This window comes from Astatotilapia calliptera, chromosome 7, assembly GCF_964374335.1.
Source record: "Astatotilapia calliptera chromosome 7, fAstCal68.1, whole genome shotgun sequence".
Taxonomy (NCBI): domain Eukaryota; kingdom Metazoa; phylum Chordata; class Actinopteri; order Cichliformes; family Cichlidae; genus Astatotilapia; species Astatotilapia calliptera.
In genome coordinates this window covers 12177501-12191735 of record NC_137428.1, presented here as the reverse complement: position 1 = coordinate 12191735, position 14235 = coordinate 12177501, and the positions used below count along the sequence as shown (strand labels likewise).

The window sequence follows — 14235 nt, the reverse complement described above, 5'->3', positions numbered from 1 at the left end:
TCACCATATTTTCTAGTCTTTGGGTCGGAAGGAAGTTGGTTTGCTTCACCTCCCGCTTTGCGTTTGTGTGGGAGCCCCGTGCTAGCAGTGTCCAAGCATAGTTTTTTTTTTGTTTTTTTTCCCCTTTTCATACCCCCCCCCCACAATGGCTCTGCGCCCCCCTAGGGGGCGGGCCCCACACTTTGGGAAGGTCTGCCCTAGGGTATCGTCTTCACAGCGCACTCATCCTAGACCCTATTCTATCTTTCTGGAAGTTAATGGGACCATAGTTTAATTTTGTGTTGGTTACTTCCCATCTAGACCAGCACTTTGGTCTATATGGTCACTTTGGAATCAGTTTTTCTGGTGCAGTTTGCATATTGTCTAAAAAACAAAACATCTCTTTGGGTGTTCACAGTTAACAGCTTGTGTCCATGGGTCTGCAGCCATGTTATTTCCAATGCACTGGCAACATGTTTACATCCCTGTCTTGCCTCAGCATCTGTTAGACTACTGTTGGTGAGTGTACTGGGCATCATCTACACTCCAGATTCTCTACATGGTAAAACACATGGTGCCAAGGCACACTCAAATGCGATCTGCAGAATATAATTTATATGTAAAGTATAGTTCATATTTCAATAAGACACCTTCATGTTTTTGGTCTGACTCCTTTTTTTTAATCGATTAATTAATTTCCTCAATGTTTACCTTTTGTCTTGATAAATTTGAATGATCTTGCAATCAGCAAAATAATTGCAGCATCTCTTGCACACTGTTTCGGGAGTTGAATGAGAAAAAATATCTTAATAGGTTGTGGAAGTGCCTGCCAACTAGACTGAAAACCAGTGTTAAGATTACACAACCAAGCTATTAGCTCATTTATAGCTATGTGTGGCTTTTTTCCCCCCCAGTGCCCCGATGCCTTACCTCATTGGAGTCCACTCCAGCCTAATGGAGGTAGGTGTGTTCAACTGGCATTTAGTAGAAAAAGTTAATTGTTTTCAGTCATTCTTTCTCTGGTATGAACTAGTTGTTTGAACGTTTGGCGTCTATACAGAAATCTTTGTGTATTTTGACACTTGGTATTATGCCATGTCTTCTCTCTACTGCATGTAGAAAGTTCGAGGGATGGCTCTGGATGATGTGGTGGTCCTTAATGTAGATACAAACATGCTTGAAAGCCCCTATGATGACCTCCAAAGCCTTCCCAATGATGTGGTAAGGAACTATAGGACTGCTATCCTGTTGAGAAACAGTTTTATAAAAATTGAGCAACCATTCCAGGTTGAAAGTGTTTTCTAATAACTAAATTTTATACCTTAAGGTTTCTGCTTTGAAAAGTCGACTGAAGAAGGTTTCAGCAACAACAGGAGACTGTGTGGCTCGAGCCTTCCTCAAGAGTCAGGCAGCTCTGTTCGGCAGCTACAGGAGTGCGCTGCAGATTGAGTCGGTCAGTGCACGAACTAGATCACACCCATGAATGGAGCAAAGATATAATATGTGAAGCACTCAAACTGCTGCAATCTAAACTGTTAGTTTAAGTAACAGGACCATTCAAGTAAGGTCAATGTTCAAGGTATTTCTTGCACGTATTAAATCAAATGAAAGCCGTTGCTTACCAAACTGGACGGTGCACTGCAAATTGCAGTCAGCATGTCTGCTTTGGGTGTGAGGCAGGAAGTGCTGATCTGTTGAAGCCATCATCTATTGTGCTCTATTACCACAATTCACTGTGGCTACAAGTAGATAAAGTGCAGTCTCCATTTTAACCCAGTGGACTGAGGAATATGAACATGTGGTACTCATGATAATTATTTTTAAAAAAAATGAGGCGGAAGAACGAAAGTCCTCATCATCATAGACAGTATAGAAGTTTGATATAAAATATAATTGTTTTATAGTGTCTATGGTCATCATTTACCTAACTTTAACTTCAGATTTTATTTTTATTTTATTTTTTGTCAAGATGTTATACAAGCTTGTACACATTATATACATCTTATATGTGATTAGATTTCTCCAAGCATATTAAAATATGCAAAACGTCATACAAACACAAGAACAGAAAGCAAAAAAAAAAAAAGGGAGGGGTGCTGTGACTAAATCAAATAATAATAAATATCAAATCTTTTCAACTTAGTCACAGCATCTAGCAAGAAGGGAAAAGAAAACCAAGATCTCAGTTTGCTGGGGGATAGGTTAAGAGTAGGGGTGCAACGATATTCGTATTGATATTGAACCGTTCGATACAGTGCTTTCGGTTCGGTACGCATATGTATCGAACAATACAACATTTGTAATTTCTTTTATCAATTTTCCTTCTGACGATGCTGTCTGTGTTGAGCGCTCAGTGAATCTGTGTTCGACTACTCCGCCTAGGCTGCACTGTCGAGCGCAGATCCACTGAGTGCTCAACACAGACAGCATAGTCAGAAGGAAGAGCGCAGGGCAAGCTAGCGAGACAGAAGTTAAGCTCTACTTGCAACAGGCAAATTGAACCTCATTCAGATCTGGCGTTTGGAATTATTTTGGTTTTCATGTGACGTATGACCCTGAAGGTAAGCGAGTCATGGACTAAAGTAAAACAGTATGTTGGATGTGCCATGCAATGCTCAATTACATTGGTGTGAACTAGTGTGTTAGCGCAGTTAGCTCGTTAACGTGTTGGCCGTCTAGCCCCATGCACGGAGTGATCGGCGGTAGCTCGTTAACGGAGATTTGCCGTGTTGTGGCGTTAACGTCATTTCAACGAGATTAACCTGAAAGCACTAGTGGGAACACAACGAATATGACTGCACATTTACGCCGACATCATCCTAGTGCAAAGACAAGTGGAAGCAGACAAAAAAAAGCAAACATGCTACTAACTTTAGCCGAGTCATTTAGACAGCTGTTAGCACATGATTCTCCTTATGCTGCTGAGAATATAGCCCAGAAGAAGCGGATAGTATAGCTTTTATTTTGGAAAGAGCCATTTCTCTGTAATAAACTCTCTTTTCCAAAGATGAGTGATTCCTCAATCAGATACAGGGCTTGCAATATCGCTAGCCCGACGTCCTGGAGCTAGCGATTTTTTTCAGTCGGGCTACCAAAATCTTTCTCTTCCCTGCCCGTCAGGCTATTGTAGGAAAAATATATGTCAATGCTTTTGCATTCTTTCAGAAATGTAGCTGGGTAATTATGTCATTGGCATCGGTGAGCCACTGTCAATATGTGACATATTGAAGTCGCGTTTGAATTTGCGCTTGTTTTTTTGCTTTCACTTTGCAATTGTGCGAACTGTGTATAGAGAGCGACAGCACTGATCTGTGAGTGATGATAATTTGCGCACCAATTCCTCTGACATCGTCTTATTAATCATTAGCTTACTATGCAAACATGACAAGTGAAATCTCCCGCAGCTTACACATGTGAGAGGTTGATCGCGCAGAGAATCGCTGAGCTTATGTGAGTGAGCGTGTAAAAGCATTTCAGTTCTGCTGAGCCAGATAAGACAGGTCAGGGTGAAGAAGTGACAGTCAAAGAAAAGCTTACCACAAAACGGAGAAGTTATGACAAATCAGACTATAAGGCAAAAAGAAAGTGCAGCTTTATGGTTTCATGGACAAAAGAATTTCTGTGGCTGCAATATGACGAGCTAAATAACCAGGGCTGCACATAAGTGGTCCGCAGGTGCGCATTTGCTGTCAAAATAAAAAACACGCACAAGGGTTAGGGTTAAATTTAAAAACTGTACTTTTGAGTTAAAATATATATTTATAATTTTAATAAATGACAAATTAAAAATGCATGAACATTTTTTTGTATCGAAAAAATATCGAACCGTGACACCAAAGTATCGAACCGAACCGAACCGTGAATTTTGTGTATCGTTGCACCCCTAGTTAAGAGGTGTCATTGTAACTCCAAATATGGCAATTAGAGGGTCTTTTCTGATCTGGATTTCAAAAAGTCCTGAAAGTACAGAAAAGAAATCACTCCAGAATCTGTGCAAACTTGGATAGAAGAAAAACATATGACTTAGGTTACAATGTGAGGTTTGACATCTGTCACACTGATCTAGAACTGAAGGAAAGATTTTAGATAAATGGGAATTTGGAAAATTGACTGTTTAAAACTTCAAACTGTACAAGCCATAACATAGCACATGGTGTACTTGAAAGTATGGCGAGAATCATGTTATCCCACCATGATTCAAACACTTCAGCACCTAATTGACGCTCCCACGCAGTTTGGATTTTACTTGATGAGTCAGATTCAGTCGCCATAAGTGTATGATATATATTAGATAGAGTTAATTTCTGATTAGGCCTAAGAACCAGAAGGTCAACACATGGTGGGTCAGCAGGGAGAATTTGGAAAATTTGGAAACAGTGATGAAATACAGTGTCTAATTTAAAAGCAGAGAAACAAGTGAGAAGGAGGCAGGTTAAATTTTGGGGACAACTCTGAAAAGCTAAGAAAGACATTCTCTTTGTGAAGGGCTTGCATGGTTTTTATGCCTCTTTTATGCCAGATCAAGTAAGCGGCATAGGTGGTGGCAGGGGGAAATGACGATTTCTTAACAACAGTATTCTGCTAGAGGAAGATATGAATTTATAATGAGATCTAAACTGAGACCAAATCTTAAGTGTAGAGAGCACTATGGGATTTAAAGTAACAGAAGATTTAGAAGAAGTTTAATAATAGATAAGAGAGGTGGGTGAAAAAGGTGGGAAAATTGAATTTCAAGTTTACACCAAATCAGATCTGGTGAATTTAGGCAGTAAGTGAATTTACGTTTAAGTATGTGAAGACCAGTAATACATCAAAAATTTTGGTAGGGAAAGATCCCCATTAGAGGTGAACTTTTGCAATAGAGAGAGCCCTTCCACAGAAAAGAAGAAACCATCTGGTCTGAGGACTTAAAAAACTGTTTGGACAGAAATAGGGGAATACTATTTCCCCTGACATAAAAAGAGAAACCTGGGTAGCACATTCATTTTGATAACATTAGTCCTGCCTATTGGTGACAAAGGGATAGCAGGGGGCTCTAATTTTCAGAAAACTGTGAAGGCAAAGTACATGTAGTATTAATTCCAAGCATTTAAACCCTGAGGGGCTGAGCTCGAAAGGAATGTCAGATGTCAGTCACCATAGGATGGACTAAATTTGGTTTCTTTGCTCCTTTATGTAAGACACTACTTTATAACTGCAGTGATGTGAAAAAGAAAACAATGTGATTATGGCATCATGTGAAACTTTTTTTTTCACATCCCTGAGTTATACACTATTATAAAGTACTGTGACAGTTGGTATTTTTTTCTGCATTTTAGGAAGAACGTATAACATTTAATGAAGAAACCTTTCTAAACCATCGGTCGAGTGCCATGAGACAGTTCCTTCAGAATGCCATTCAGCTGCAGTTATTCAAACAGGTATTTATATGCTTACACCCCTCACTGTGTCTCTGTGCCTAACACTAAACATTAGCCTACTAACCTTTACCTGTACTGGCACAATGTCTTCACTGTGAAAGTGTAAAGATAAAATAAAAATAAATACATTTTACTATAAAAGGCCACACGCACACACACAAGCTTCCTTTTGCTGGCTCATGTGTTTTGGTTTGACCTGCAGTTCATTGACGGCCGCTTAGACCTGCTGAACTCAGGCGAAGGTTTTAGTGACATCTTTGAGGAGGAGATCAACATGAGTGAATATGCAGGTCAGTATTCACACTGGAATACTATTTATGCTCTGTAATAGGATATGAAATTTCCTCATCTAGTATCCAGTATTCCACCTGCTTGATGCTGTGTATTTTTGTTTCTCCCCCACAGGCAGTGACAAAACCTACCACCAGTGGTTGTTCACTGTAAAGGTAAGCACATCTGAATACTAAGATTAGTTTCTTAACCAAGTTGTATCCATAAAATCAAAGGGGTTAAGAGGGTAATCCCTCAACCTGCACTGCACTCTGCAGCTGTAGATATTATTGAAACATGTAAACATATGTCATCTCAATTATCTTGTTTTGTTAGAAGGAAAAAGAAGCATTCAGGAAGTTTTTAAATTATATATTTTACTTACAGTCAAAAGCATATAAATCAAGAGTAAAATTTTACCCATCTGTTGACAACAGCTGTTTGCTAAGATAGAAATCATGGAAATTTTGAAAATTCAGCATCTAATGGAATTAATTTTAAAAATAAATGGCTCCAGAGGGTTGAACATGTAGGTTTTTTTGGCAATTGTATCAATTTTTGAAATATTGTTTCAGTTATCTGCTATGCTGTTAGGTCATGGTCTCACACACCAGCACAAATCTCTGTCGAAACGTGTGAAAAACACTATATATATCCCATGATTCAATAACTTGCATAGCCACTTTTAGCAGTAACTTGAAATAATTGTTTTCTGTATAAATTTTTCAGCCTCTCTCTTTTGGAATTTGTGCCCATTTCTTTGTGCAACATTCCAGGTTTTATTTACACAGAGTGCTTTAGTCAGGTTGAGGCCTGGACTTTGACTAGTGCAGCAACTTCATTCTTTCCTTTTACAGTCATGCCGTTGTAGATTTGGTGGTGTACTTGGGATCATTGTCATATTGGATAACCAAGTTTTCAAGTCAGTTCACTTTTATTTATATAGCATCAATTCACGACACCAGTGGCCTCAAGGTGTTTTATATTATAAGGCAAAGACCCTACAATAATACAGAGAAAACTGAGAGAAACTCAACAATTAGAACCCTCCCCCTCGAGCAAGCACTTTGGTGACAGTGGGAAAGAAAAACTCCCCTTTAACAGGAAGAGATCTTCAGCAGAACCAGGCTCAGGGAGGGGTGGCCATCTGCCAAGACCACTTGGGGGTGAGATGATGAAGACAGGACAGAGACATGCTGTGGAAGAGAGCCGGAGATTAATAATACTTAATGATTAAATGCGGATGTGTATAAACACATCGTGTTGTCTGATTCTGCAAATAGACAATGTTATGTTGCATTCACTCCTTTATTCGACTCACTTTGTTCTATGTGTTTCAGTGCTTTATATAATTGTAGGTGCTAATATATAAAAATAAAAATACAACAGGTATAATAAGTATTGAACACATCACCAATTTTCTAAATAAATATATTTCTAAAGATGCTGTTGGCATAAAATTCTCACCAGATGTTGGTAGCTATCCATTCAATCCACACATGCAAAGAAATCAAATCATAGATTATTACACAATGTCCATAAATTGTGTAATAATACGAAATAACGCAGGGAAAAAGAACCAAGCAGGTGACGAAAGGGAGGTGAAAACAAAATCATGACACCAGCTGAAATTCATCAGTAGTTAAAAACCTGCCACTTAGTGCAAAATAATATCAGCTGTTTTTGTCCTAACTGATGGGTTATAAAAAAAGATGTCTCATTACCAAGGTGTCACACAAGAAACATCTCATATGAGAACAAAATTGAATGTTTTTGCCATAATACACACCATATTTTGAAGTCAAAAGGTTGATGATGGATGTGGGAACATCATGGCATGGGACTGTTTTTCATTATGGCACACTTCATATAATTTAAGGAAGGATAAATGAAACAAATGACTGGTTCATTCTTGATTAAAAATCAGCTGCATATACCAAGATAACGAAATACCAATATACCAATACCATATACCAAGATGAAATTAAGGTGGACGTTTCAGCAAGACAATGGTCCCAAACACAGCCAAGGAAATTCTCAATTGGTTTCAGAGAAAGAAAACAAGGCTGCTAGAATGGCCCAACCAATTACCTGACCAATTGAAAATCTATGGAAAGAACGAAAGAAAGAAAGAAAATTGGTGACGTTTCAATAGTTATTTCATATCACCAGTTATTTCCATGAGTAACATTTTTAAGAGGCTTTAACAGGTTTCTTGTATGTGGGGTATCACATAATGCAGAATGACACTGATAACACTCTGAATAAAAGATTAAAAATTGTTGCAAACTGGGAAAGACACCATTTCCCTTGTTTTTTTCCATGTTGGTTAAATCACTGCTAACAAAATGGTAAATGGATTAGTACCTATATAGCACTTTTCTACTCTATTTGAGGAGTCAAAGTGCTTTCTTACCATAAGACTCATTCACCCGTACTTTCATATAAGCAAATTATTTTCTGTTCCTAAGTACTTTTAACCTAACATTCATACACTCAAGTGTGCATCAGGGGAATCTGATTTTTTGATATCTTGCCCAAGGATACTTCAACATGCAGACCACAGGTGCCTGGGATTGAACCATTGACCTTCAGATTAGTAGACACCCGCCTCTCCTTTTTGAGACAGAAACTTTGATGGGCTAATGTTAATTTAATGTTTCAACTGGTTTTAAGGATTTTGATTGGAGTTTGAGAACTTTGATGATACTGGTTCAACTAAAAATTAATCGTAATATATATAAATATATAACAATTTTGTTTGTTTTGCAGAAAGGTGGTGGAGCCATCTTCAACACAGTGAAGACCAAAGCAAACCCAGCTATGAAGACAGTTTATAAATTTGTGAGCACTTTAGTGACTTTTGAAATTTCTTCCATGTATCAGCTGTTAATATTAATCCCCTGTGTTACAATATGAGCTAACATGGTGATCAACCATATCAGCAACAAACCTTGTGTGTTACAAAGCTATATTGTTTCAAGGTTTAATTAACAGAGCTCCTCTGAAAAGTATAAAGGATCTGTGAGCATGAGGTGTCGACGTGGGTGATACTCTGCACCTTTATTCTTATTTACGTAGTTTCACTGTGTAGATGAGACTTGCCTCAACTTTCCTTTGAAATGTAAGAATCATAAGAAGATGTAAATACATTCACAATGGCAATGACCTATGTGTGCTTATGTGCTCAACAGGCCAAGGACCATGCAAAAATGAGGATCAGAGAAGTCAAGAGTCGGTTGAAGCAAAAGGTATTGATTTGTTTTCCTGCTCTGAATCATTTGGGAGTTTTAATCATGAATTATAATGATGGCTTCCCTAATCTGTCATTTTTGACCGTATGGCCTTCCAGCCACAGCATGCAGCCTCTGTCCTTCTTTTCCTTCTCTGCCATCACTACTTTCACCTTTGTTAACTTTTCTTTTTCCTGTGTCCCCCCCCCACCACTGTAGGAGCAAGCAGAGAATGGACTCTCCACTGAGGGGTCAGCAGTGACTGATGATGACAGCACAGCAGGATTTTCCACCTCCACTGGTGCAGCTAGAAGCAACAGGTCACTGCAAAACTGGGAAGACAGTCGGCCAGTCACTATGCACTTGGGACAGGTGGGCAAAAAGGATGTGACAATGTAAAAACGCTAAAAACGTTTCATATGAAACACTTATGTCATAGCACACCTGAAATGCTATGTCAAAGGGGGATTTAAATGTGGTGTGTTAATTAAAATAGCATTATTCTGTTTGTAGCATTATGTTTGATTGCATCTCCCAGTACAAAAATATGAGACTGATATTGTATATTGTAATTATTTAAATTTGGAAAAAAAAGATTAAAATGTGCTCGCAAAGCACTATCTATATATTTACGTTCCAGAGTAGATAAGCTGACGTGTGTAATTATTTTTTTAAACTATATACAATCATGGGCTGTATTATTAGGTACACCTGTACAGCTATTCATTGCAAATATCTAAGAAACAGCTTATGGGTGGCAAAGTGGTTCATTTACAAATTGGAAGGTTGTTTGAATGATGGAATCAGGGATCTACTAAGGATTGCCTCTGATGGATCCATTAGTCTGAGTCTGTATGTGAATGTTTGAAAGCACTTGGGCACAGGAAAAAAAAGTCCTGTGAAGTATGGAGTTGTATAGAAGAGAGGGCAATGGACTAACCAGATTGATTAACTCAAAGTGAAAGGAAGTCTGAAGAGCAGAGAAGAAGTGTACTGGTCCCAGTTTTCAAGAATTCAGTTCAGTTTCAGTTTTATTTATATAGGGCAAAATCACAACAGCAGTTGCCTTAAGGTGCTTTACATTGTACGTTAAAGACCCTACAATAATACAGAGAAAAAACAGAAAATCCCAATAATCAGATGACCCCCCTGTGAGCAAGAACTTTGGTCAGTGAGGAAAAAATGTAAAGGGAGAAAGGTAGGACAAGGACACATTGTGGAAGATAGCCAGAGATTAATAGTAACTAATATTAAATACAGAGTGGTATATAAATACACAGTGACTGGAAAACATGACATAAAACAGAACAAAGGTAATGGGCGGAGCTGTAGTAACTATAGAGTGGAAAAGATAATGAGCTATGAGCTAAAGCTATTGGAAAGAGTTGTTCCGCGAAACAGCGAGGCCGCGAAAGGTGAACCGCGTTATAGCGAGGGACCACTGTATATATGCACACACATACATACATATATATATATATACACACATACACAGTGGCTTGCAAAAGTATTCGGCCCCCTTGAACTTTTCCACATTTTGTCACATTACAGCCACAAACATGAATCAATTTTAATTGGAATTCCACGTGAAAGACAAATACAAAGTGGTGTACACGTGAGAAGTGGAACGAAAATCATACATAATTCCAAACATTTTTTACAAATAAATAACTGAAAAGTGGAGTGTGTGTATTTACTCAGCCCCCTGAGTCAATACTTTGTAGAACCACCTTTTGCTGCAATTACAGCTGCCAATCTTTTAGGGTCTGTCTCTACCAGCTTTGCACATCTAGCGACTGAAATTCTTGCCCATTCTTCTTTGCAAATCAGCTCCAGCTCAGTCAGATTAGATGGACAGCGTTTGTGAACAGCAGTTTTCAGATCTTGCCACAGATTCTCGATTGGATTTAGACACCAGACAGGTCAGGGATAAAGGTATTGAGAAATTTAAAGCAGGCTTAGGCTACAAAAAGATTTCCCAAGCCTTGAACATCCCACGGAGCACTGTTCAAGCGATCATTCAGAAATGGAAGGAGTATGGCACAACTGTAAACCTACCAAGACAAGGCCGTCCACCTAAACTCACAGGCCGAACAAGGAGAGCGCTGATCAGAAATGCAGCCAAGAGGCCCATGGTGACTCTGGACGAGCTGCAGAGATCTACAGCTCAGGTGGGGGAATCTGTCCATAGGACAACTATTAGTCGTGCACTGCACAAAGTTGGCCTTTATGGAAGAGTGGCAAGAAGAAAGCCATTGTTAACAGAAAACCATAAGAAGTCCCGTTTGCAGTTTGCCACAAGCCATGTGGGGGACACAGCAAACATGTGGATGAAGGTGCTCTGGTCAGATGAGACCAAAATGCAAAACGCTATGTGTGGCGGAAAACTAACACTGCACATCACTCTGAACACACCACTGTCAAATATGGTGTGGCAGCATCATGCTCTGGGGGTGCTTCTCTTCAGCAGGGACAGGGAAGCTGGTCAGAGTTGATGGGGAAAATAGATGGAGCCAAATACAGGGCAATCTTGGAAGAAAACCTCTTGGAGTCTGCAAAAGACTTGAGACTGGGGCGTAGGTTCACCTTCCAGTAGGACAACGACCCTAAACATAAAGCCAGGGCAACAATGGAACGGTTTAAAACAAAACATATCCATGTGTTAGAACGGCCCAGTCAAAGTCCAGATCTAAATCCAATCGAGAATCTGTGGCAAGATCTGAAAACTGCTGTTCACAAATGCTGTCCATCTAATCTGACTGAGCTGGAGCTGTTTTGCAAAGAAGAATGGGCAAATATTTCAGTCTCTAGATGTGCAAAGCTGGTAGAGACAGACCCTAAAAGACTGGCAGCTGTAATTGCAGCAAAAGGTGGTTCTACAAAGTATTTACTCAGGGGGCTGAGTAGTTACGCACACTCCACTTTTCAGTTATTTATTTGTAAAAAATGTTTGGAATCATGTAGGATTTTCGTTACACTTCTCATGTACACTACTTTGTATTGGTCTTTCAGGTGGAATTCCAATAAAATTGATTCATGTTTGTGGCTGTAATGTGACAAAATGTGGAAAAGTTCAAGGGGGCCAAATACTTTTGCAAGCCACTGTATATATACACAATATATGTATAACAATCTATATCTATCTTTCTTTAGATAGTGGTACATTATTTGTATTTCTGACATTAAAATTTCTCCTTTCTCTCCTATTTCGTCATGTCCACAGGCTCGGCCACCAGTGCTGTTGAAAAGACCAAGCAGCAATCTGAGTCTGGAAAGCAGCATTGACCAGTAAGCATACTTTATTTATAAACAGCAAATTCCACTGTTTTTGAGTTTGTTCAGTCAAGAGATAAGGTTAATGTTCCTTTGTTGGAAAAGGCAGTGGATAAATTGTGGGCCTAAAGGATTCAAAAAACATGGGGGTTTCTTTAACCTTGTTAATATCTACAATCAACATACCTGGACACTTCTAAGTTCATCATATTAAAATGGGTCTCCATATATAATCCACATATAAACTGATAATATAATCTCAGCATCCACCTGCCACGACCGGTGGGGGTAAATGGAGATAGACGAGACAAAAGACATGCTGTGAAAGAGAGCCAGACATTAATAATAACTCATAACTAAGGGTGGGTTCAAGGCCTCCTGATCCAACCCTAACTATAAGCTTTGTCAAAACAGAAAAGTCTTAAATCTAATGTTAAAAGTAGAGAGTGTCTATGTCCCTAATCCAAGCTGGGAGCTGGTTCCACAGAAGAAGGACCTGCAACCGGAAGGCTCTCCCTCCCATTCTACTTTTAAATATCCTAAGAGCCACAGGTAAACCTTCAGCCTGAGAACGAAGTGCTCTATTGGGATAATAGGGTACCATGAGGTCTTTAAGTTAACAGGATATTTCTAATTTTAGAGAGATTACACAAATTGAAGAAAGCAGTCCTACATATTTGTCTAACATGGCGCATTGAACAACATATCCTGGTCAAAAGCGACTCGACTAAGAGTATAATTGGAATGTTTGTTTGGTACCACTGAAAGATATTGATGATGGTGAAACAGTTGTTCTGTACTGCTGTACTGAGTTAGACACAAATCAGACTCCCTTCAATTGCCTCTTGGTGCATCACTCACAATTCAGACAAATCAATACATTTTGTGATGGGCGTTGGTGCAGCCCTTTAGCCCCTATGTCTGAAATAAACTGTTTTAAACCACCTTTCTTCTGATTGGCTACACTGTGTAAACAGATATTTTGAACATTAGGTGGAAGGGACTTCTGTGATGCCTATATAAGTACATCCCCCCTTTTTGACATCATAAAGATGGAGCAATAGGACAGAAGCTGTGTGCACCATTACAGGAACAAGATTTGCATCATTGGAAATGAGAAAAAATTAAGGATTTACTTGAAGGAGTGCCAAAAATTTGGATTATTTTCTTTTTCAACAAACTCTTTGCCCATTCAAATCAATAATCAACTAGAAAACTTCTAATTCTTCTAATTTCTCTTCTTAATGTGCCTCTTGCTTTCTGCCCCCTGTGTAATGAACTGTGTATTTTCTGTTGTCTTTCCTCTTGTCACTGTAGCCCTGTCCGTCCTACTCGTCACTACACAGTCTTTCTGTCTGAGGATTCGTCTGGAGATGAGCTCCAATACGACAATGAGTCCATCTCTGGGTTTCCTGACAGCTTTTTCTTCTCGGTCCCTTTTGAGTGGTCGCCTCTGTATGCATTTCCCTGATTGACTTTGCACTGTTTGGTTCATCAACAAGCCTTTCTTATTCCTTTTCTCTTTCAGTAATTGTGGGCATGTCTGTGCATAGCTACTTTTAAAGCTGTAGATTTGGATAGGTTCTTGGATAGGGACATTTGTACAATTAGTACGATTAGGGAAACAAAACGATGTTATGTTGTTGGTACGGGCTTATGAAACCTGGGATCTAAAGTAAGTTCAACATACCCAGGATATCTTTCAATTATTGGGGTGGAAAATTGGTGACAAGGATAAGTGGTCATATGTTGTTGAGGGTTGTTATCAACTCAAGGGTGAAAGGGGTGGTGTGGGAAGCATCTGACCAATCACAAATGGGTGTTCCACAGATCATATGACTTCTCTTCCATAGAAAATTATCCCTGTGAGTGCAACCTACTCCAGAGATGTTATCTAATGGTGGTTAAATATCTCTAAAGAAATGAAATGTATACCAGTAAAATGCATTACGGTTGTAAAAAACAAACAAACAAAAAAACCTGTAAGTATACAGATCTTCAGACTTGGGAGAAAGTCAGGGTAACAATATGGAAACTTCACAAACAAATTTCCCAACCAA

At 39.0% G+C, this 14235-nt stretch overlaps 1 protein-coding gene across 2 annotated transcripts in view; it reads left to right on the top strand.

Annotated features, from left to right (window-relative positions):
* The window catches only part of dennd1a (DENN/MADD domain containing 1A), a 42061-nt gene that overhangs the window by 19906 nt on the left and 7920 nt on the right, over nt 1-14235 (top strand). The window contains exons 10-21 of one of the 2 annotated variants that reach the window (XM_026172884.2): nt 398-498; nt 894-939; nt 1099-1200; nt 1307-1432; nt 5298-5399; nt 5602-5689; nt 5805-5845; nt 8442-8513; nt 8864-8920; nt 9122-9274; nt 12126-12190; nt 13493-13630. In XM_026172884.2, the coding sequence (XP_026028669.2) occupies nt 398-498; nt 894-939; nt 1099-1200; nt 1307-1432; nt 5298-5399; nt 5602-5689; nt 5805-5845; nt 8442-8513; nt 8864-8920; nt 9122-9274; nt 12126-12190; nt 13493-13630 (1091 nt within the window). The remainder of the gene's footprint in view (nt 1-397; nt 499-893; nt 940-1098; nt 1201-1306; nt 1433-5297; nt 5400-5601; nt 5690-5804; nt 5846-8441; nt 8514-8863; nt 8921-9121; nt 9275-12125; nt 12191-13492; nt 13631-14235) is intronic. The other variant, XM_026172885.2, reaches the window with a different exon arrangement.